At 43.1% G+C, this 25040-nt stretch overlaps 1 protein-coding gene across 2 annotated transcripts; it reads left to right on the top strand.

Moving 5' to 3' along the window:
* The first annotated feature begins 287 nt into the window (after nucleotides 1-287).
* Nucleotides 288-24708, top strand: AMDHD2 (amidohydrolase domain containing 2). Of its 2 annotated transcripts, none has more exons than XM_066576437.1 (11): nucleotides 288-462; nucleotides 2172-2308; nucleotides 4212-4351; nucleotides 8100-8154; nucleotides 10345-10557; nucleotides 10640-10728; nucleotides 12614-12758; nucleotides 12898-13005; nucleotides 14001-14069; nucleotides 17599-17700; nucleotides 20396-24708. In XM_066576437.1, exons 1-11 carry the CDS (start codon nucleotides 380-382, stop codon nucleotides 20476-20478), a joined length of 1224 nt encoding a protein of 407 aa, XP_066432534.1. In that variant the 5' UTR covers nucleotides 288-379; the 3' UTR covers nucleotides 20479-24708. The 2 variants fall into 2 exon arrangements, with proteins under 2 accessions (XP_066432534.1, XP_066432533.1); XM_066576436.1 differs by having other exon boundaries at nucleotides 17596-17700.
* The last annotated feature ends 332 nt before the right edge of the window (nucleotides 24709-25040 follow it).

The raw sequence follows: 25040 nt of genomic DNA, 5'->3' as shown, positions 1-25040 counted from the left end.
ACCCCACTTCTGATGCCCTAAACCCTGTACGGGGACGGAGCTTCGTGGCACATGCTACAAAAGCCCGATTGTGGGCGTGGTTTGAAAATTATATAAAAACTCGTATAATACAGACTGGAATATCTGCTGCTCGTTTACAGAAACCAAATTTTACATCAAAATTGCTGAAAAACACATTAACTGAAATAGGCGACCTTCTCAAGATGGCCGAAGTGACCTTCTCAAGATGGCCGTGGGAGTTCTCCTCACGTGACAGCTGCATGTCCTGTCACATGACTGGAGCTCATGTGACTAATTCGGATTACTCTACGAGTGAAAGTCTGTATTGGGAGGATGAGGGAAGGAGAGGGTTACACAGCAGGGAGACTGACGCTCAGCCATGCCTTCTAATAAGTCCGTGTCTGACGCCCCCATCGTCCAATTCAGGAACTGCCGGATCCTCAGAGACCATAAACTACAATGGTGAGTGACCTAAGGGCTGTAGTTATGTGGGGGAGGGTCATCAGCGCTAGTCCAATCAAAAGTGAAGCAGGTGCCCCTAGCAACCAATCAGAACGCTGCTTTCATTTTCCATTGAGCGTCTCAGGAATCAAAGCTGGGATCTGATTGGTTGCTATGGTAACAACTCTCCCTAGGCATGTCACTATGGATGCTGCTTTATGGGATGAAGGGTGATTGTGCCTTAAATAGGCTTTGAATTTGGGGAGTAAATGGTCAATTTCTATTGACAGAAATGTGCTGCATGCAGTAAAATTCTATGAGCCTGGTGTCTGATAGTCTGGAAAGTCTGATAGAATGGCAAAAACAACTGTGAATTTAAATACGTTATCCATGACCTAGATATTGATGACTTTTCGTCAGGAGGGGTAGTCCATATCAGATCAATAGGGAATCCATATCAGATCCTCTGAAGAGGCAACAGTGTTCGGGCGAGTGCTGTAGCGTCTTCATTATATTGCAGGCATGGCGCTGTACATGTCATAGTGGCAGTGCCTGGTATTGCAGTTCAGAAAGTCCATGTGACCGTTTAATGTGACATTGCAGTCTGCAGCACTCACCCAAGCGCTGCTTCCCCGTTCAGCTGGGATTAATAGGTCATCAATATCTAAGTGGTGGAAAACCCCTTTAAGGCTTCGCTCACACCTGCTTTAGGGGAATCCGTTTTCCTGCTCCGTTATGAGAGCAAGAAAGGATAATCTACTGGCCGAATGGATTTGTTTTATGACAGACTGGAACGGCACCAACTGGAACCCATTGACTATAATGGGGTCCGTTCGATTGTCGTTCAGCGTCCATCATTCTACCAGATGGCAAAGTCTCTATGAACGATATTCCCTGTAGGAACAATAACTTGGCGAACAACTAATGGAACGCCATCGCTGTGTGTAAAAGCAGACAAACGACTGGCGTTCATACACTTCTACGACTTTTCTGAGCGATGATCTGAACGCTAGTTGTCTGTGAATGGCCGGCTGCACATGAACGGGTCGGATTCCGCAGCTGGCAACCCTGCGTACCTACCTTTTGGCGTCTTCATCTGTACTGCGGATGGCTGTGGCGAGCCATTGTTTGACATGCTCAGTACAGATTTTTTTTCAAATGTTTATTTTTCCCGTGCCGTCGCTAGGCAATGATGTGGAATCCGTGACCAGTCTACAATGTCAATTGCGGATGGGCCGCATGTCTTCCGCAATTGACAATAAATGGTAGCCGTCTGTGTGGACGTGATTTTTTTTTTTCTCCCTCCGCTTGCGGAGATCGCAATTCATTTCCACAGGTGTGTTTGAAGAAGCGCTTTCCAATAGCATGCTATGAATAGTATTTCCTACGGATCCGCGGTGCAGACACCGACCGCGGATTCTGCAATGCAAATCCGTTTGTGTGCAGTCGGCCTAAAGGTGCCTTAAGAAAACTTGATTGCGTGTATTTACGTATGTGGTTAGCCTCACTTCCGGTTGCTTATAGAGCGCCAATATATTCTACCGCACTGCAGAGATTGTCACCGTTCACCATTGTCCCTGCTTATGGAGGCCGGAGGTAAGTTGTGCCTTGTGTCTCTGGCTTGGTTCTACTCTGTGAATCCCGGTAATAAGGCGATAGACTCTGGGTATCACTAGGAGTACGTCAAGCTTGTGTAACTAATGTCATTTCTTGGTCCGTTATTCCTATAGGGAAGATCTGTGGGTGCGACAAGGGAAGATTCTGAACCCCGAAAAACTTTTCTTTGATGAAAAAGGTGCGGCTGATGCGCAGGTGGACTGCCAGGGGAGGATTATTGCTCCAGGATTCATTGACGTGCAGATCAATGGTAAGAGGGTGACTTCTAGATGAGGCTCTCATTAGTTGATGTACAGTGAGAGGGGGCTACATGGCGACTTTTGTAAGTCCCACCCCAGAGGGGGCTCATAGTGAGATTGTACACCGTTGGCTTGTATGGCTGGTTTTAATAGGACCAATCATACAGCCGCTTGAACGCGGTTCTTTTCAGCGCCCCGCTTTTCGAGTGGTTCATGTTCTATTTTTGGTCTTTTAAAGGAGATGTCCCGAGGCAGCAAGTGGGTCTATACACTTCTGTATGGCCATATTAATGCACTTTGTAATGTACATTGTGCATTAATTATGAGCCATACAGAAGTTATAAAAAGTTTTATACTTACCTGCTCCGTTGCTAGCGTCCTCGTCTCCATGGTGCCGACTAATTTTCGGCCTCCGATGGCCAAATTAGCCGCGCTTGCGCAGTCCGGGTCTTCAGCTTTCTTCTATGGAGCCGCTCGTGCCAGAGAGCGGCTCCGTGTAGCTCCGCCCCGTCACGTGCCGATTCCAGCCAATCAGGAGGCTGGAATCGGCAGTGGACCGCACAGAAGAGCTGCGGTCCACGAAGGTAGAAGATCCCGGCGGCCATCTTCAGCGGTAAGTATTGAAGTCACCGGACCGCCGGGATTCAGGTAAGCGCTGTGCGGGTGGTTTTTTTAACCCCTGCATCGGGGTTGTCTCGCGCCGAACGGGGGGGGGGTTTAAAAAAAAAAAAACCCGTTTCGGCGCGGGACATCTCCTTTAATGCTCCTCATCAATGATGAGAACTGCTGAAAATGAAAAGTAAGCCGCAGCAAAGCGCCGCGATTTAAAACATGGCACTTTGGTGCGATCAAAAAGTGTGTGTGAGGGAGGCCTAAGGTCAACCTCACAGGGACGTAAGCGCATTTATGCACAATGAGCATCCCGTTTTTGTGCACACATGTGCGGCTTTGTATATTTTGCAATGCATGTTGTGTATTTGCATGCACAAAAATACCCCCAAAAAACACGCAAGTATACCCAGATTGATTTCAATGGGCAATTAAGTTAAATTAGTTTAATATCTGTTACGTTCGTGCGCAATACACACGAAAATAGAACATGCTTATTTTTTTGCACGAATGAAATGCGTACGCAAAATACACTCATCTGAACGAACCCATTGAAATCTATAGGCTGCATATTACACATGCACATCTTATGCATACAATATGCTACGCAAATGCGTTCGTGTGAATAAGCCCTAATAGGTAAACCCCATGGCATTGATGGTCTGTCCCTATCTTATAGAGTGATGACATATTACTAGGATATGCTATTACTTTATGATCAGAGGGGGGGCCAACTTTTGGGACTCTTGATTGATCCTAGGAACAAAAGTGCTGCAGTGCTTGTGTAGTGCTGTGTCCCTTTTTTACGTCTTCTCTGCACAGTGGTGGTCCGGCCATACAGCTTTGCAAAAATCTGCAGAATGCCCATAGCACGGAGAGTACTTGGCATGGAAAAATGGTAAAGGGGCCGCAGAACTACATGAGCATTGCAGCCCCTTCATTTTCAGGATCAGTGGAAGTCCTAGAGGTCAGACCCCACCATTCATGAAGTGATGGCATAACCTAACAATTGCTCAATGAAAACTTTATGGAGCAATTTGTCTCCATGTTCAAGATCACAGATTGCTGTCACTGAATGGGAACATTCTTCTTTACCTCTTGACATAAAACCCATATATCTATCCAAGTTAATAATTCTGTCCCAGTTCCCATTGAGAACTAGGAGTAGAACATCACAACGATATTACGATGAGTGAGTTCTTCGTCTTGACTATTCACGAGGCAGTCTTCTTCTCTATTGTCGTCCGTAGCTTGTGATTTATGAAACCTTTTTTTCTCCCTTTCCCTTTTTTTTTCTTCCTTAAGGGGGGTTCGGTGTGGATTTTTCCCAGGAAACAGATGAAACGGGACGAGGGATTTCTCTGGTGGCTCACGATATCCTGCCGCATGGTGTGACCTCCTTCTGTCCGACCATTGTAACTTCACCTCCATCCGTCTACTACAAGGTATAACCGTTTTTAACCCCTTCCCGCCACAGGGCTTAACTATACGCCCTGGCAGGGAGGTACTTAGCGCAACAGGGCGTACAGTTACGCCCTGGAGATAGTGCGAGATCTTGCGGTATCCGGCAGCTGGAGTCAGCTGTCACTGATAGCCGGGCTCCCCCTGCAATAGCGGGGGTGCATCGGAACACGACCCCTGCTGTTAACCTCTTCCCTGCCGTGATCTACATAGATTGCGGCATTTGAAGGAATCACAGAGGGAGTGTGCTCCCTATGTGACGTTATCGGACTCTTGCAATATAATCGCGGAGAGCCCGACAGGTTACCATGGCCACAGGATGACAGATACCGGCGTCCTGCATTGCCAGTGCCTGTGATCGCTAATACAAGCGATAAGGCATTGCAGTACAGAAGTCCTACAATGCCTTATCATCGCGATCATAGGTGCTATGGTGCAAGTCCCACACAGTGACATGAAATGTGTTTTTTAAAAAAGAAAATTATATATAAAAATAGTACAAGGAAAACAAATCCCCCTTTTTTTGTGCTCTTTCCCATAATTAAAAAAAAAAAATTAAAACCCCACATATTTGGTATCGTCGTATCCGTAACGACGCATACAATAAGTTGAACACACTTTCTTTCCTGCATGGCAAAAAGCGTTAAAAAAAAACAACTAAAAAACTGATGCAAAATGCTAATTTTTAGCATTTTGTTTCCAATAAAACGCAATAAAAGTGATTTTTAAAAAAGCCGTATGTACCCCTAAATGGTACGAATTAAAACTACAGCTCGTCTCGCAAAAAATAAGTCCTCACAGAGCTCCGTCCTTGGAAAAATAAAAGTTATAGGACTTTGAATGCAGCGATTTAGAAAAAAAAAGATTTCCAGAAAAAGGGTTTTAATTGCGGAAAAGTAGAAAAACCTAAAAAAAAAAATAAGAATTTTGGTATCCTTGTAATCATACCAACACGCAGAAAAAAAATGTATTGTGTCATTTATGCTGCATTATTAACGCTGTAAAAAAAAAATCAAAAAATCTATGGCAGAATTGATGCATTTTCTCTCCCTGCTATCATAAAAAAATTAATAAGTTTTACAATATAGTCAATGTACCCCAAAAATGGTACCAATAAAAACTACAGTTCGCCACGCAAAAAACAAGCACTTATACGGCTACGACAACTGAAAAGTAAAAAAAGTTATGGATTTTGAAAAATGAAGATGAAAATCCACCAAAAATCGTTGTGTCCTTAAGTAGGCCATGTCCATAAGGGGGTTAAAGGTCTAACAATGCAAATGCATACGGAGATTGAGAGCTTTCACATACAAGGGTGTATGATGCAGAATAATTTTAGTGTTGGACCCACCAAGATGGCTTCCATTGAAGTCAATAGAAGCAGGATAGGCCGTGGATCCTGCGGGAAATCAGGAGATTAAAAAAAAAAAACAACAAAAAATTCCACTGCGCATGTGTGGCACCGCACGTGCTGGTGCTTCTGCACACATCCGCAAAGGCGAAAATTGCAGAAGACCCGGATGGGTAAGCAGTGTCCTTGGCCGTGGGCTGGGTGGGATTCCGCTCCCATGGACATGAGCCCTTAGTATACATAATCCTTGGTGTACAGAACAGTGATCTTTGGCCTTCATGCAGGAAATATCCTGTGACTTTATGGTCTTTAACACACACTTTAGTTTCATGAACATTGATCCTGGGGTATCTGCCAGAACACGGCATGTGGGCGTTGGACCTGACCTTGTGTCCTGATCTTGTTTTAATGTGTAGTGATAAACTATGCTCCAGAATATATTGCAACTACATGAGCTATACATACACACACACAGTCCTGTGCAAAAGTTTTAGGCAGGTGTAGAAAAAATGCTGCAAACTAAGAATGCTTTCCAAAATAGAAACGTTCATAGATTTTTCTGTCACTTAATAAAACGCAAAGTGACTGACCAAAAGCAAAATCGAAATCACATCAATACTTGGTGTGACCGGCCTATACCTTCATAACCACTTCAATTCTTCTAGGTACATTTGCACTCAGTTTTTGAAGGAACTTGGCAGGAAGGCTGTTCCAAAACTCTTGGAGAACTAAGCACAGATCGTTTGTGGATGTAGATTTGCTCAAATCCTTCTGTCTCTTCATGTAATCCCAGACAGACTGGATTATGTTGAGATCAGGTCTCTATGGGGGCCATATCATCACTTCCAGGACTCCTTGTTCTTCCTTACACTGAAGATAGTTTTTGATGACATTGGCTGGATGTTTGGCGTCGTTGTCTTGCTGCAGAATAAATTTGGAGCCATTGAGACGCCTCCCTGATGGTATTACATGGTGGATAAGTATCTACTTGTATTTCTCAGCATTGAGGACACCATTCATTCTAACCTAATCCCCAACTCCATTTACTGAAATGCAGCTGCAGACTTCTACTGAGCCTCCATCTTGCTTCATTGCTGCCTGCAGACACTCACTATTTTCCTACTCTTAGCAAACAAACTGCCTTCTGTAACAGCCAAATATTTCACCTTTTGACTCCTCAGTTCAGAGCACCTGCTACCATTTTTTTGCTCCCCGGTACCTATGGTTTTGTGCATCATCATCATTATCACCTCTTTGGTATAATTGGTTAATCATACACCTGATTATAATCCTACAAAATCACTGACTGTACAAGTGTACCTACCGTGTTTTTCCGAAAATAAGATACTGTCTTATGTTATTGTTTGCCCCAAAAGAGGTACAGTTTCTTATTTTTGGGGGGTGTCTTAATAATTACCTAGCAGGCGCTGTCCCGGTCCCTCTCGCTGCTCTCCAGGCGCTCCTGAAATTTTCCGTGTCGTCCTCAGCGCTGAAGGAGTATTCTCTTTCTGATACCATGGATTGAATACTCCGCCTCCAGCAAGAGTATGCTGTGATTGGCTGTGGCTGCGGTCCTGAGCCAATCACAGCCGACACTTGATGAGACAATCACAGCCATTCAGGGAATGACCTCTTGAATGGCTGTGATTGGCTCATCGAGCGCCTGCTGTCATTGTCTGAGGCTGTGGTCCTGAGCCAATCACAGCATTCTCTTGCTGGAGGCGGGGTATTCAATCTACGGTTTCAGAAAGAGAATACTCTTCCAGCGCTCTGGATGACACGGAAGACTCCCGGAGACCAGCGAGAAGGATGGGGACGGGCGCATCTAGGTAAGGTGTTTTTTTTTTTTTGTTGTTGTTGTTTTTTTTCATGTAGTGTAGCTAGGGCTTATTTTTAGTGGAGGGCTTATATTTCACCCCTCTCGGAAAATTAGGATAGGGCTTATTTTTGGGGTAGGTCATATTTTCAGGGAAACCTGGTAGAAGAATTGATGCTATTTTGAAGACAAAGGGTGTATATATTACAGTGTGTGTGTAATAAAAAAAAAAAAAAAAAAAAAAAAAAAATATATATATATATATATATATATATATATTTCATATAACTTTGATCTCCAAGATTCTCACCTTTCAAAAGAACAGGGAAATTCATGACCTATATTCGTGATTTTAAAGTGTCTGTAGCACTGCTTGTTTGGCTCTTTCTGTAGTTTCTATAGATTCAGTGGAGAGAGCTGTACTGCAAGCTTTTCACTGATTTCATTAGGGAAGGCAGATAGTCGGAGGTGTTTTTCTTTTCTTTTTTTTCTTTTTTTTTAATACAATTCTCTATCTAATGTTGATAGGAATAATTTGTATTAACATGACAATTTTCGTCTATAGGTGCTTCCACAGATTTCTGTAAAAGATGGGGGACCAGAAGGAGCCGGAGTGCTGGGTAATACTTCATACATATAAAGATTCTTTTACACGGGCAGAGTATCATGAATCCTTTTTTTCATCCAATCCTTACCATGTTTAAACAGGGCAACTATCAGCTGGTATACAACCAAACGCCCATTCGTCAGCTGATTGGATGTTTCTGCTGCTGAAATAATGATTTTTCGCAGCGCATCTCCCCATGTGAATCGGGAATGTATTGACAACACTGCTGATACCCCGTTTCCCTGAAAATAAGAGCTGCCCCGAAAATAAGCCCTAGCGTGATTTTTTTTCAGGATTTTTGAGGATGATTAAAATATATGCCCTACTCCAAAAATACACCCAAGTTACAGTTAATAAAAAAAGTCAATTTAAATAGTGTCCAGGCAGCTATACATGTAAAAAACTAAAAGCTTTTGGAGCAAAAATTTCTATAAGACCCTGTCTTATTTTTGGGTAAACGGGGTACTATATTGGAGACCACCATCATTCTTCAAAACAGGTGGCATCGGCCTATGTAAAGACTATAAACGAGTGCTATTTTCATTGATTTGTGTTTAAGAGTGCAGCATATTTTGCCATGGGGATCTGCATTTGGTGCAGATTTTGAGGCAGATCCACAGCAAATTTCACCCTTTCAATTGAAGGGGTGAAGTCTGCTATGGGTGAAAGCCTGAAGAGGTGAAATCTGCATCAATTCCGCTATGTGCGAACGCACCCTAGAACGCCTGCTTCTCTGCCTGTGTAAAAGGTACTTGCATATTGTACCTACTGTAAACTCGTTCTTTACCTAGGTCAGTATTTACCAACCAGGGTTAAATTTTGAAGAGTGCCTACACTTTCAGCTAACTTTTGACATGTTAAACGTATTGATCAGTGGAGGTCCCCTGCTAAGCTCTAGAGGTGTTCCCCCTTCGCACTCTTTGCTGCTTTTTGGCTCCTTCTGGCAGCTGAAGATGGTCTGCATAGAGATTTATTTAAAGCGCTATACACATCTATGCAGCCATCTTCAGCTGCCGGGGCATAGCGCTCAGGTGAGCACTGCAACCTCCTCATTCTAGCAGTCTGTGGGGGTCTCAGCAGCAGGCCCACACTGATCAATACGTTTGGTGTGTCTCTTTTGACATGTCAAAAGTTAGCTGAAAGTGCAGCTGCTGTTTAAGACCTCATGCCCACAGCCGTGATGGACTCCGCCAGCGGAATATCGCAGCGGAGTCTGTCATGGCGCCCCCCCAAAGACCCCATACTCACCTCTCCGGATCCACTGTGCACATCCAGCCTGGCAAGCCGGCGCACATGCGTAGTATAGCGCGTGACGCGCCAGCAGTACGGGATGATGCGGCCGGCAGTGGGCAGGAACGCGTAATCACTAGAGATGAGTGAGCGTACTCGGCCACGCCCCTTTTTCGCCCGAGTATCGCGATTTTCGAGTTCTTCCGTACTCGGGCGAAAAGATTCAGGGGGTGCCGTGGGTGAGTGGGGGGTTGCAGCGGGGAGTGGGGGGGAGAGGGAGAGAGAGAGGGCTCCCCCCTGTTTCCCGCTGCTACTCCCCGCGCTGCCACGCCTCCCCCCGCCCCCCAGCGCCCCCCGAATTTTTTAACCCGAGTACTGAAGTACTCGAAAATCGCGGTGCTCGATCGAGTAATTACTCGAAACGAGTACATTCGCTCATCTCTAGTAATCACGCGATACTTCCGCTGTGCTACAGTGGAAGTATAGCGTGACGGCCCACTTCCATTGACTACAATGGAAGTCGGCCGCGCGTATTCCCATGGCAATTAGAGCATGCTGCAGTTTCTTTCACGCTGCAGAATTCCACGGTAGAATTCTGCAGCGTGAACATTGAGCTATTAGGTTCTATAGAACCTAATAGCTGCGACATAATGCTGCAGATTTCCGCCTCGTGAAACGTGGCAGAAATGCGGTTGTGGGCATTAGCCCTAAGTCTTGGTGTTTCTTGAAACCTAGTTGAAAGAATTTTTACAGAATTAGAATTACAAGGTTGCTTTTTTCCAAAAATGGTGCCACAGGTTGTTTCTAATACTGCAGCTCAGCCCCATTCATTTCCGTGGTGTTGAGATGCAATACCAGAGGCAGCCTATAGGTGACGCTGTTTCTTTTTCTCTAATCTCACACAACCCTTTTAATGATGAGTCTGGAAATGATTATGTTGCTAAAGAGTGCCTGTATCTTCATTGCCCATCAGGTATCCATCTGGAGGGTCCATACATTAGCGCTGAGAAGAAGGGAGCCCACCCAGAGCGCTGTCTGCGGTCTTTCAGTGTGGGGGGTTTCTCAGAGCTCCTGAACACCTATGGAACTTTGGATGGAGTCAGCATTGTCACTATTGCCCCCGAGATGGAAAAGAGTGGGGAGGTGATCAAACAGTTGGTGAAGCGTGGGATATGTGTCTCCTTAGGTGTGTGCATGCATCTTCAATCACGTGTCAGGATTTGATAAGAAATGCTTGTCCTATAAAATGTGTCATGTCCTCTGTCTAGGTCACTCTGTGGCCAATTTGTCTCAGGCTGAAGGTGCTGTAAATTCTGGGGCTTCGTTTATTACACATCTCTTTAACGCCATGCTGCCGGTATGTAAATCGTCATATGTCCTCTAACGTGCTTCAGTATATACATTGGGGAGGGGGGAGGATGTGTTTATCTAGGTATTGAGGCTTGTCCGTGAAGCCCTGGCTGGTATTGGATGGAGCTGTGCTGCAGTACCAGACAAGCTGGGGGGCCTGGATAAACACTGCAAGGGCCACCAATCATCGGTCACCTGCTGAGGTCCCAGGGGTCAGACCCTCATTGTTCATACATGATGGTCTATCCTGAGGGTATTTATACATGGCTAGCTTTTCTATCTGAATAAGCACTGATCGACAATATAATAAAGTAACAGCCATTAATACAATTGTTCAGTCCCATACAGTTTGTATAATGTCAACAGCACATCCCCTTTTTACATGGAGCCGTGCTACCAAAAAACAATTTTTTAGACCACATATGGGTCTTTTTAGACCTAGAATCGCTAATTGACAATATAAGGAGCCAATTGTTTAAAGGATGTACACAGGGGGCAAGGTTGTCCAAACAGTTGTATTACTTGCACTTCTGTTTCCATGTTTGTCGCACCACATTCCCTATTTACATGATGGAATAAGCTGCCAACAAACAAGAATTTCCACATCTACATAAAAGATCCATTTGTTTGTTGGCTAAATGTTTGTGTAAACATTTGATTGCATATCATCGGCACATGTAAATGGACCTTAAGAGACTTAATCGGCTGACAAACGAGTGTTTACTCATTTATCGGCTGATTGCTGCCTTGCTTACATTGGACAATAATCGAGAACAAACTTTCATTCGTCCGATTATTGGCCCATGAAAAAGGCCCTTAAAGGGAACCGGTCACCAACTATAAATGATATAAACTAAGTGAACAGTATGGATATAAACTAAGTTATGGTTCTTTATAGTTTAGGTAACGTGGGGTCCGGGTGAAGTTGAATGTCCTACCACAGAAACTGGGAACCAGACGAGTATCTCTTGGAAAAGTCAGCGAGCGCACTGCAAGCTTGACTCTTCAGAAGGGAGTATGCGCCCATTCCTATTCTTATGCAGCCCTAAGCTCTCTCTCATGACCTGAAGGTTGCAGGTTCAATCCCTGCATGGTTCAGGCAGCCAACTCAAGTTTGACTCAGCCTTCTACCCTTCCGAGATCGGTAAAATGAGTATCCAGCTTGGTGGGGGTACTAAAAAAAAATTACCTGAAAGCTCTGCAGAATACGTTGGTGGTATACAAATAAGATTTATTTATTATTATTATTTATCTTTATGGTAATGCGTACTTATAGCCTTCTAAAAAGAGTCAAGATGGCTATGTGTGTGCTGCCTTTGTTGGGGGACACCCCAGGAACGGGGGGACCAGGTGAATATGAGACACAGTTCCTCGGACTCCAAGTTGCCTCAACTATAAGCACCATAACTGAAGGGGCTTTTACACAGAACAGTATTGTGCAAATTCCTGGAATTCAGTGAGAATCTGAACAATTATCGTTCAGCGTAAACGCTTGCGCCGACTGAATGTCGAACGAGAAGTTGTTTACGTCTCGTTCGTCGTTCAGTTTCTGCATGCAAAACAACTTAACGACAAATAGTTCCATGAAAGCAGGCAGACGTGTTCCCTTATCAACTGCAAGGGAAAGATTATCACTGGACGGCCTGTCGGGTACAGATCGTCCCGTGTAAAAGCACCCGTAGTTTATGGTGCTTCTAGTTGGTGACAGATTCCCTTTAAGGACACACCATCAGCGTATTATTCCTGAAAATTCCCTTTATCATATCTTGTTTCCAATAGCTGCACATTTGATTGTAATCTGTTGTTCCCTCTTATCAGGAATTTCAGTGTTCTATATAATGCTTCTATCGATACACATTAGCAAATGGTCATCTTTCACCATGTTCTTACAGTTCCACCACCGGGACCCTGGGATTGTGGGTTTACTAACAAGTGATCAGATTCCAGCTGGGAGGACTGTGTATTATGGGATGATTGCAGATGGAATACACACTAATCCCGCTGCTTTAAGGATAGCCCATCGTGCCCACCCCAGTGGTGAGTATAATTGGAATATACAGGCAAGAAGTCACATTATAGAAAAAATAAATGACTCATTGTGCCGTGTGCTCTTTATGGCCTTCTTCAATGGGATTTGTAAAATGATTGGAATTATTATACTCTTGTTACATTCTAGGTCTGGTCCTAGTGACAGATGCCATCATGGCCATGGGGCTTGGACCAGGCAGACACACCCTGGGTCAGCAAGAAATATTGATAGATGGTTTCAATGCTTATGTGGCTGGTGAGTTGTTAAACATCGCTGCTTCTTGGAATGAGGATGCTCAGTGTCTGTATTCTATACGGTCCATGTAATACATTTTCTTGCTGAATGTGCCTAGAACAGGAGCTTCTCTTTGCTGTGGCTTATAGAAGGGATCCACCCACTATAATGTCCATATCCATAGTAGAACATATTGAGGGGTGGTTGCCCAGACGGACATCCCCTTCCTTCCACAGCTATTTTTCATTTTTCCCACCTTACTTTGAAAAAACCTTAAATTTTTACAACGTCCCCAGATCTCGCTGCAGCCGAGCCTCTGTTGTATTTTACAGCCGGCGCTCACTTGCAGAAGGAGCAGGCTAAGCTCTTGAGCCCGTTCCATGCTTAGTCACCCGTTATCAGTCATACGTATATAGCAAATGTCTACATGGGGTTAATCTAGATGTTCTGATGGTCATGTGGTAATTCTGTCCCATGACCAGTGCGGGCAGGGGTATTGCACCTGCAATTTTTTTTTCTTTGCCGCCCCTCCAATCTGCTAGTTTGCAGCCTGCTTTCTGCCATCTAAGGTGGCCGCAGCCATTTCCTGACTACCTAATGCACACGCTGCACTGCTCTCTGATTGGCCAGTACCGATAACTTCAGCACTCTCTGGCCAATCAGAGAGCAGGTATAGTTCATTAGTAGTCTAATGCACTGTAGGATTAGATAATTTGAAGACTTCATCAGCCATCTTGGATAGCCAAAAGCAGCACCTGGAACCGGCGGATCAGAGGCACACCAAAAAGAGCAACTGCAGGTTAATGTATTCCCCTTCTCCTCTGGTTCCAAGACAGAATTTTGTATCGAAATCAGAGGGTCGCTTTAATAAAGAATTAAAAAATAACCTTATTGTTGATGGTTTGCAGACACTAAACAATGTAGAAACAAATCTGAAAAAATAAGTGGATACATTGCGGAGATCAGCGTCTCAAGATTGCCTGGTAATGTTTTTTTTTTGCCTTTTACATTTCAAGGAACTCACACTCTAGCAGGTAGCATTGCTACTATGGATATGTGTGTACGGCACTTTCATGAAGCTACAGGTATGTGAAATTTATAATTGTGCACATAAACCATTGTGAGGCAGGTAACTTCATACTACAGCGGGTGGAATGTAGAATTCTGGGCCCATACGGTAAGCAGGACAATAGATCTCTATGGCAGATCATGCTATTGTAGTAAGCATGGGGATATGTAATTAAAATAAATCTTCTCCACTGACCCTCATATACAGAAGTGACTCCCTGCTGTTTGCGCTCTATGTTGTATTGATTGTGCTGCCGGGGTTAAATGAAATCCTGTATCGACCGCTGGCTTGTAATGCCACGGGCAGGCTGGCCTTGTGATCTATTCCCTTCTTATGTAGCTTTCTGCTCACCTTCTTTGACTTTTCAGGCCTCATTCATGCGGTTTAAGTGTCAGATTCATGTCAGATTTTTCCGACGTGGATCGGACACTTAATCTGCAGCAGAAATCCAAGGATGAGCCTCGGATTTCCCTGCAAATGCTGGCTAGAACTCAGTGTGCAGATTCAGCCGCAGTCAATGGGTCAAATGTGCATGCGGTAGCGCAAGGCCGTTTTCGCGTCAAAGATGTCCATGTCAGTTTTTTCCGTATTGTATGAACTACAGCATGGATATCTCTAGCATTCAGTTCAGTGCTAAAATGGCAGATTCCAACACAGAATCTGCATCAAAAATACATCATGTGAATGAGGTCTTATATAGGTAATTGCCGGCAAAACACCACTTTTTGAATGCAGGTTACTGCGTTTGACGGTGATTTTTAACACACCCCGTCATTGTGATGGGTAATGAGGTGTATTAAAAAATGCGAAAACGCAAAAAAATAGAGCAGGCAGCGCTTGAAAATTGCGGCGTTAGAAAACGCCACGTTCGAGCGCAGGTCTTCGAGGCCCCATTGAAATCAATGGGAGGGTTCTACAACAATTACCACTACGGTAAAAAGTGCATGTGTGAGAGTATCCTTACCAATTAGTAAACCAAAGGCTGAGGGATACCTCCATTGACTTCCTGTTGAGATACATGCTTGGTGCGGCCATGCATGAATGTTTACTACCATAGCTTGAAGAGGATAAGCTGCTGCCAGACACCTCTAGCACTGCTTCTCTCACAAGGAGAATGGATTGATCATGTTGGCATCCTTGTTTGCCCAGGTGGCAAGGGAAAGTTGGACTATCCCCTTGCACATTATATTGTTGGCAAACCCGGCAAAAATCTGCAGGTTCGGACAATATTAAACTCTTGTATGATGAACCATGATAACTTTATATACTATCATGACATAACATGCATATTGTGTAATATCAGTCTACAGACATAAGTTTTAGCTAACTGCTAATCAGCCCTAATGCCTCCATAAGAGGAGTTATGAATTATTCACAAGAACAAGGGTCCCATGTCCCCCTATATGAAAAGAGCGATGCTGCTGATCCATTCATCCTTATGTGACTGTCTGAGATTGCAGACGGTTATTCTCTGCTTCTCCTTAGCAGTCCCATAGAGATTAACCCCTTCAGTGGCAGGCTTATTATTACCATGTCATGCCTCACAGGGCAGGCTTTTTAAATAAGGGTCAACAATGCAATTTAATCTCGCAAGTATTAAGGAATGCAACAATCACATTGCAACATTTTTTTTTGTAATGAAAGAATACATTATAACAATTTTGGAAAATAATTTTCAAATTTTGGAGTAAGGAGATTTTCGGGGCGTGCCACTAAAGGGGTTGATGGAGCAGCAGTGCACATGTTCAACCTCTGTTCCATTCATACAGGGGATCCCTGTTCTCATCAGTAGATCCTGTTGGTTGGACTCCCACCAATCAAACCCTTAACCTATATCCTGAAGACAGGGGTTACGTTTAAATCTTGGGATGACCCCTTTAACAAGTTTGTGGATTTTTGCAGCCGCCAGAAACTTTGGTGCTACTTGGCTGCATGTGAAACAAGATGAATCTATTTATTCTAGCTAAGCACTTCTGAATGCCTGTTTATATTTGCTGTATGATATACTTGTATAATCTGCAGGAAGATGAACTCCATTTTCATATAGTCCTCCATACACATAAATGGCTACATTTAAAGGTGTCTTCCAGGACTGAGAAAAGCTCCATTTACACGCAATGATTATTGCTCAAAATTCGTCCAAACAATGGCTTTTGAGCGATAGCCGCTGCATATAAATGCATGCCCACCATGCATTTATTTTTTTTGTTCACTTCAAGTCAGCATAAAATTCATGGCCCCCAAAAGCAGGGACCGCAAGCTGAGTTCTCCGTGGGGAGCGCTGATAACATTGAAATTAGCATGCAGCCCACAGCAGAACAAAGGAGATGTATTTGGAGAACAGACTGCCTGCTGTTCTCTCAATACATGCAAATGAAGTTAATAAGCTACTAATGGCAATTAGTGCCCATTAGTAGCTTATGCAAAATGATTGCTTAAAACTGTCACTTAAACTTTCTTTTGAACTAATTTTGAGTGATCATCTTTGCATGTAAATGAGGCTTATCTATTCTTAGGGTATGTCGTCATATCAGATCAGTGAGGTCCACCCATTAGAACCCCTGCTGATCAGCCTTTTTGACAAGGTTAAAGCACCTCTTCTCAGGCCCGTGACATTCATTTGTGACCTGGCGTATAGCTTCTCGGCCCCATTCGAGTAGATGGCATTAAGCTGCGTTATCGGGCACTATGGCATTGTACCTGGTATGCAGTGAAGTGGCCACTGCACTTACCAGAGAGCTGTGGTCACTTCACACAGCTGATCAGCAGGGGTTCTGAACGGCAGACCCCACCAATCTGATATTGCTGACCTATCCTGAGGATGGGTAATCAACCTCTTAAAGGCCCTTTTACAACCAACGATTATCACTCAAAATTCGCTGAAAAGGCCCGAAAGTGAGCGACAATCATTACATGTAAACGCGAAAGTCGTGCACTATTCATTTACATTTTTTGTTTAGCGCTGGTTTTAACAAGCATAAAAATGGTCATCAGGCCATTTAAAATTCGCTCCATTTGAATGGAAATCATTCAGTATTTTGAGTACATTGTTTATTCTGCCGGAAGGAGACAATGGAATCCTGCTGGCCAGATAATTCCTCGCATAAACACATGCCCACATGAGCAAACAACTAGTTCTCCTCCTACAAACTTTAATTTAGCTAATGAAGGAAATAGAGCCGTTATTTGTACATGTAATTTTATGCAAAAATGTCGCCAATTCCTTCACTTAGTTCAGCTGTTTAAGTGATTTATCTTTGCATGTAAAAGGGCCTTTAGTCCTGCCTGGAAAATTCCTTTACTTGCTTTTACTGTTATTTACTATTGTATTGATTTTGTTTTGGGACTTTTAAAGACATAAGAATGAAGTTATTTACATGTGGCAAGGGGACCTTTTCAGCTATTGTCCTCTGTTATCAGCCATTTCAGGCTGGAGAGTGGAAGACTTTATTAATGTTCTACAATACCTTTTGTATATAATATTTCTAACACGAACTTTGTTTAGAGTCCATTGTAGCTGAAGCAATGATTATTTCTCCCAGCAGGTTGCACAGTGGAGGAAGCTTTGGAAGCTGCATCTCTTCATCCAGCACAACTTCTGGGCCTGCAACATCGCAAGGGGACACTGGATTTTGGAGCTGATGCAGGTTTGACTTGATCACACGTAGATATGTAAATCTTCCAACCACTTAAATGGGTTATCTGACTTTAACCCCTTAAGGACATGGCCCTTCCCCCCCCCCCCCCCCCCCCCCATTTTTGAGATTCCGCCATCTATGGGTTCGTCGGGTTTCTACGGCACACAAACTGCAACAAAAATGAAATGATAACATTATTCAATGGGTCAGTACGATTACTATGATACCAAAGTTATATAGTGTTTGTTTTCTTTTGGGGTGTACTACTTTTATTTTTTTTCAAAGATATATAATTTTTTTTACATTTTCTGCCGCCATCTTTTGACAGCCATAACTTTTTTTTCATTTTTCCGCCAACATAGTTGTGCGAGGGCTCGTTTTTTGTGGAACATTCTTTAGTTTGCGTTGGTCATTTTTGAATACGTACAACTATTTGATTGCTTTTTATTTCATTTTTTTCCTTGGAGACCGGGTGACCAAAAAAGCTAATTTCTGGCGTTCTTTATTTATTTTATTTTTCTGATAACGTTTTTCGTGCGGGGTAAATAATGTGTTACTTTGATAGATTGGACTTTTATGAACACAGCGATGCTAAATGGGTATTTTTTTGTTTTGTTTTATTATTTTGATTCTTTTATTATAATTATGGTGAACTTAATAAATGTTTATTATTATTTTTTTAATTAGTGAAACTTTATTAATCTTATTGCTACTATTTTTCTTAGTCCCCAGAGGGGACAACAACTTCCAATGCTTTGATTGCCCTTTCACTATGATGTAATGCCACAGCATTACATCATACTGCGATCGGGCAGGTATTCTATCAAGCCACCCCACGGGCATTGCTTGACCAACTTTCTGCCATGACAGCCTTTAAAAAGGCCCTTGGCTGCCATGACACCCACACTGTTCCCTGCAATCTCATCATGGGGAGGCCGTATGGAACCCCCGAAGATCAACCGGAGGATTTTAATGCCGCTGTCAGAATTGACTGTGGCATTTAAAGGATTAACATGAGCTGCGCAGCTTATTGGAGCTGTTGCTGGCGGGTGTTGGCTGTAAGAAACAGCCACCGCCAGCATTGCATGGAGGGAGATTGCTGTGCGATCTCGCTTCGTACATACCCCGACGCTTCGGGGCGTAACTGTACGTCCTATAGCGTTATGGGGTTAAACTTTTTTTTTTTTTTCTTTCAATGACTGATCATGCCATAAAATTAAAAAAAGAAGCCATAGTTGCCTGTCTTCTTTCCCTGGGAAACATCAAAATGTACTGACAGCAGAAGTCAGGTGATCACTACAGACATTCGAGGCTACAGCGTCACTGTTCTGAACTCATGGCATCATGGTGCTCAGGATGTGAACTCTGAGGCTAGAAGAACGAGTGGTGATACTGCAACAGTAACCAAACTCCCACTGTCAGCAGAGTCTGGGTGTGCCGTTTTGCTGCTTGCCCGATAAGAAGACAGCGAGTATGGCTTCTTTTGTTTTTATTGCATGGCCAGCTGAAAAAAAATTAAAGTGGGACAACCCTTTTACCCTAAAGCGAATGGCCCTGAGACTGCCATAGATCTCGCTTTCAGTGGAACATCTGCCCATATGTGTTTGGCAGCTTGAAGGGTTTGCTGCATTTTTTTTCTACATAATAAATTTATAGCCGCATCAAAGTGCATCTGGGCCTCACACCGCAGAAACTGATGCGTACGTTTTATATCCACAGGATGTCAATTTATGCTGTGGATTTTCACAGTGCATTTTCGCAATGCAAATCATAAAGTTTGTGGTAAATCCGCTGCATTTTCACAACCAAATCTGCAACAGAAATGTTGCCACTGTTCATTAGCGGACCGGCCTCATGTGGCCTTTCCTTTTGCAAAAGGTGAAATCTGCTGTGAAAACTTGCAGTCCCACCCCATGCGGCCTTACCCTCAGGTATACATGTGAATTAGAGGAATGATTCTTAACATCGCTCTTCTGGTTCCCGTATATATTAGGCTGGGCTCAGTTTACTGCGTATTACAAGTTATAGGCAGTAATGCGCAGGCAATTCATTATATTGCCTTACGCAGTTTTTATAATAATTTTTTCGGAATTGCTTAATATGTGAGCGCAAAAAAAAACGCAGCATGACGGCACGGAAATTATAAAAAAAACCAAAAAACAGGTGCTCTGCGCATGACAACGTGTGTGAGATACTCTGTTATACACAGTATAATTTTGCTGCCATATGTGGCAGTATGGAGGGTCGCAGCTGGCACCATAGCTGTAAAAACTCCTATAAAATGCTGTGGGACCCCTGCAGCGGTTTACGTTTACGGCCATCTAAGCCCAGCTTTAGGCTGTGTTCACATCAGCGTTGTCGGTTCCATTTTCCTAATGTTATGGAAGCAGGAAAATGGGATCCACTGCTTGAACAAATCTGTCCTATGAGGTCCGCTCCGTTTCCTTAATATCGCAGCATGTCGCGCTATTTTATCTGGAGTTTTAACTCAGTTCAGCAACAGAAGTTCCAAACACAGCTCCCCCATCCTGATGTGAACAGAGCCTTAGAGGACAGTCGTCTGACTCCGCCAATTTCAGTGGATCGCCCACTAAGTTGTGTGTATTGGGGTTCCCTGACTTTTTCCATTTTTGTTCATTAAAATATTTGTACCAACCCTATATCCCTTCAGTATTGCTCACGGACTATCTGTTCTATTTCTCAGATTTTATACAGCTGGATGACAACCTGAACGTGAAAGCAACCTACATAGCAGGAGAAGTAGTTTGGAGTTCCTTGGCAATCTGAGGATCATCGGTGCACATATTTTCTGCTTCTGTGCCTTATTTACTGGCCGCTTTCTTGCATGACCTTATGATGGCCACAAGATGTCTCCAGAGTCCTGATTCTGCAATGGCGCATAATGGCTGATCTTTTTGTGAATGAGACCTTATGGGTCGGCGACTGGAAAGGGACTGATGAAGTAAATGTGGGCAGCTAAATAAGTGGCTATGCTGTAACAAGCAAATAATTCTGAAGCCATCAGTACATTTCAATATGTGCACTCAAAGGTATTGCCATATCGATTACCTGTGAACGGTGGAGGCAGCTATTTTGTGTCTTTAACCAATGTTTATGAACATCCTAAAAGGGCCAATCGATTGGTCAGGGTTAGTAATAGATGCCTCTTTTGAAAGCTCAAAGGAAAAAAAAAAAACAGCACCACATTTGTCTGCAGGTTTCTTGTGATATTGCACCTTCACTTCAATGGGGTTAACTTCAATAACGGAGACAACTTGTGACAGGCGTGGTGCTCTTACTGAAAGAAAGCAGCCATACTTTTCTAACCTTGTAGAACTTCCAATTATTAAAAGTTTTTTCAAAGCGCTTCTTTAATGAATATTATCGTTTCCTCCATTTGTGAGGTATATAGTAGTGTGTAACTTTTTCTATGCAGCACCTTATTTGATTTATTAACTCCGTTCCTCCGTTGTACAACATGACTATGTATCGCCAAATCATTCAGGCTCTTATGTGTGGACTAGAATTCTCTCTATGGGTTTCTGTAAGATGCTGCATGAGAATCTCCTAGGAATGCATGGAGACACTGACTTTTACCCCACATATAAGAGCCTGTATGATACGGAGAGTCAGCCACGTAGTACAATGAAGGAATGGAAATGATAAAAATCCCGTGTGAGGCCAGGGCTGCACGGTGACTTTGGCTGCAACATGCATTGTAGTGTTGCCCTGCGATTTCCAAATCTAAACAAGCCAATGCAGATTCTATTGCGACTTGTCTTGCAGATTGCAAGAAGTCCAACACAGCTGGTTTTCTTGTGATCTGCCGGTTGCAGTTGTAGCTACTTGTGAGTCGCAACATGACCTGCGTTGACTTTTATTAGATTAGGAGAAAAAATAAAACTTGCATGCAAGAGATTCTTTTTTAATTTTTTATTTTTTTTTCGTGCAGGGAATGTTGTAAAGTAAAAAATAAAACCTACTCAGTCTTCCACTACCTGCTGCCACTGTAGTCCTCTCCGCCACGCTTTTTGTACATTACTGCAGCAGTGATAGCATGTCCACATAATGTACACAAAGCCTGGCAGGGAGGAAAAAACATCTCGGATGACCCCTTTATTGTCACTGCTATTTCTCTCATATACATTACAAATGGAGGAAGTGATACATTTTTTTCCAGATCACTCCTTTAAAGGGTTATTCCCAAAATCGACTTTTATCGCCTATCCGTAGGATAAGTGATAAAAGTCTTATCTGTGTGGGACTTGGCGGTGAGCTCCCCACGATTCTGAGAATGGAGATTGAATGGTGCTGCATTCAAGCATGTGCGGTGCCGCTCCATCCATTTTCAGTTGGACTTGTACTCTGCTATTTACATCAGCCCCATCAAAAAGAATGGAACGTTGCGGTTCATGCTCGATCCGCCATTCAGTCCCTTACTGCAGGCTCAGGTTGCCCGCAGTGAGAAGGAGAGGGGGACATGAGGCTTTTATCATCTATTTTGTGGATAGGTGATAAGTCAATTTTGAGGATATCCCTTTAAGTTTTTGGTAATAAACTGATGTGTTTGTTGGAAATTTTTCAGGACAATTCCCATACTGTATTTGGATTCCTTCAAGGATAACCATTCCTTTTCTTTAGATGCCTTTCCATGTTTTGTCCCTATACTGCGACGAGGAAAACATCAGAGAAGTGACCATCTTGAAGCTGAGACCCTGATAATTATTTTGCTCTCGACTCTAAACAGTTAGTTCTTGCATTGCTCCATTCCAGACTGGCATGGTCCATGGGGGACCTCCTCTGTGAGATTTTCATAGTTCAACCTTCAAAATGACTCTCTCCATTGTGTATACAATACACTTACACGGCATCAGGATACCTTTATAATCTTTGTGATTTTCCTCAGAGGCAACATTTTTGCTATGAGACATTTATAAGAAAAAGGCCTTTTTTTCATTATTTGCAGGTTTTTTTTGTTTTTTTTTAAACTTTTTGTTTACTATATATTTGCTACGCATTTGATACAAGGAAAGAGGGGCAAGAACAATCCTTTTTAGTACAGTTTGGAAAGCAAGACTATGTATAAAAACTAATGCACATTCTAGCTTAACTCTTTTGAGCACAATTTATAAAGTGAAGGCTGGCATCTCATCTTGGCATCCATGGCAAAATGTGGTTTAAAAGTTGTAGCAAGAAATATCTTCTGACATGTTATTGATGCGGGGCTGTGAGGTCAGACTCCCATTGATCCTATTTACAGGGATTTTTTGTGCAAATACTATTGATAACCTATCCTGAGAGTAGGTCATCGATAGTTGATCGCTAGGGACCCTCCGCTTGGGATCCCCGGCGATCATATAATCCTGGACATAGTCAGACATAGGTCGGAGCATTAAGTCTCGAAGGCAGATTGCACCCCATTGATTTCAATGGGAGGGAAAGCCAACTATACACTTGTGGCTTCAACCCAATTGTGGGGCCAAAAGTGTCAATAAGCGGCTTTGCTCCTATTGATAACGGGCCAGATGATCAGCTGATAGACTTGGCTCCCGAGCGGCAGATCCTTGGCAATCAATTATTGATGACTAATTCTGAGGATGGGTCCTCAATAGTATTTAACGCTGCTGTAACATTGGTCATTAGGACCCATTTCATTGAAGTCAATCACATTACAGCTATCGTGTTTCAAAGCCAGGATGGAGCATCTAAGAAGCAATCTGATTAGACAACTGCTCCACTTCTTCGCTGCATTAGTTTTTATATATGAGTGATTTTTTTTATGTTCCCCCAATTACTCTCCACTTAAACCCCTATAATCACAAGGGTGCTATATTCTGCCTTCTTCTCCAAGTCCTCCTCTGTTTTACTTAATATGCTTCTTCTATTTCAGATGTCATATAAGCTGTAACTGTCATTCTAAGGAACGCTCAGCTCTCCTGACCTTGTCTATTTTAATATATACTTGTATTCTCCGTGAAAAAAAACAATGCTGAAGCATCGTTTCTTAGAATTTTTTTGGTGCTTCTCAGTGAGAGAAGCCAAGTAATCTTGTAGATATGATACCTTTTAATGGCTAACAAAAATACATCATGTTGCTGCTAGCTTTCGGGTGGTTATTATCGACCCTTCATCAGGCTAATGAAACTGGTTTGGATGGGGCACAAATATAACACAAATGCAGAGACGACACCCCTCTTGATCTAAATAAATGTTCACACGCAGAAATTTGAGACTGTCTCGTACCCAAGGCTTTGAACAACCTGAGAAAAGAGATTAATAGTTAGTGTTATTTTAAGTCTTGAGTGCGAGACCGTCTCAGATTTCTGCTAGTGAACATTTATTTAAAGGCCCATTTACACACAATGATCATCGCTCAAAAGATAATAACATTTTTATTTGTATAGCGCCAACATATTTTGCAGCGCTTGATGTCTTTTGAGCGTCTTTTGAGCGACAATCGTTGTGTCATTTACAGCGCAAAATGATCGCTCAAGATGGGCGACCACCTTATGCTGCAAGCGGAGGATGCAGAACACAAGCGGGGTGTCCCCGCTTGTCTTCTGCTTCCGGCTGTTTCCCCGCTCCGTGTGCCCAGCTATTATACAGCCGAGTGCTCCCAGCGGAGGATGCAGAACACAAGCGGGGTGTCCCCGCTTGTCTTCTGCATCCAGCAGTTTTCTGCATGGAGTGCCCGTCTCTTATACAGCCGAGCGCTCCGTGCGGGGTATGGAGAACAGAGCTGCACCGCTCTGTTCTTCATACTCGGCCTGTGATCAGGGAGCAGGATACAGCTGAAACAATATTAGCTGTATCTCGCTGTGAATCCCTGATAAGGCTCATCGTTTTCTTTCAGCAAGCTGAAAGAAAACGATGAGCGATGGCATAACAAAAACTGCACGATGTCAGTGCAGTCACACACAACGATTATCGCTCAAAAGACTGCTTTTGAGTGATAATCATTGTGTGTAAATGGGACTTAAATCAAGAGGGGTGTCGTCTCTGCATTTGTGTTATATTTGTGCCCCATCCAAACCAGTTTCGTTAGCCTGATGAAGGGTCGATAATAACCACCCGAAAGCTTGCTGTAACATCATGTATTTTTATTAGCCAGTGAAAGGTATCATATCTCCCACTGAAAACAATCACACTTTGCTCTACTGGCTAACACGGTACCAAACCTTTTTTTTTGTGTTGTCAATTTATTCCTACATTTCCAGGATGAAAAGTACAATGCAGAGTTCTAAGAAAAGATGCTCCAGCGTGTCATTTCATGGTAAAATAGACATGTCATGGATACTGACGGGTTGATTTTAAACTGTGATTACTCATATATTGTAGCTTTCAGCACA

This window comes from Eleutherodactylus coqui, chromosome 8, assembly GCF_035609145.1.
Source record: "Eleutherodactylus coqui strain aEleCoq1 chromosome 8, aEleCoq1.hap1, whole genome shotgun sequence".
Taxonomy (NCBI): Eukaryota; Metazoa; Chordata; class Amphibia; order Anura; family Eleutherodactylidae; genus Eleutherodactylus; species Eleutherodactylus coqui.
Note: the sequence above shows the minus strand (reverse complement) of the source record. Positions and strands in the feature narration are given on the sequence as shown.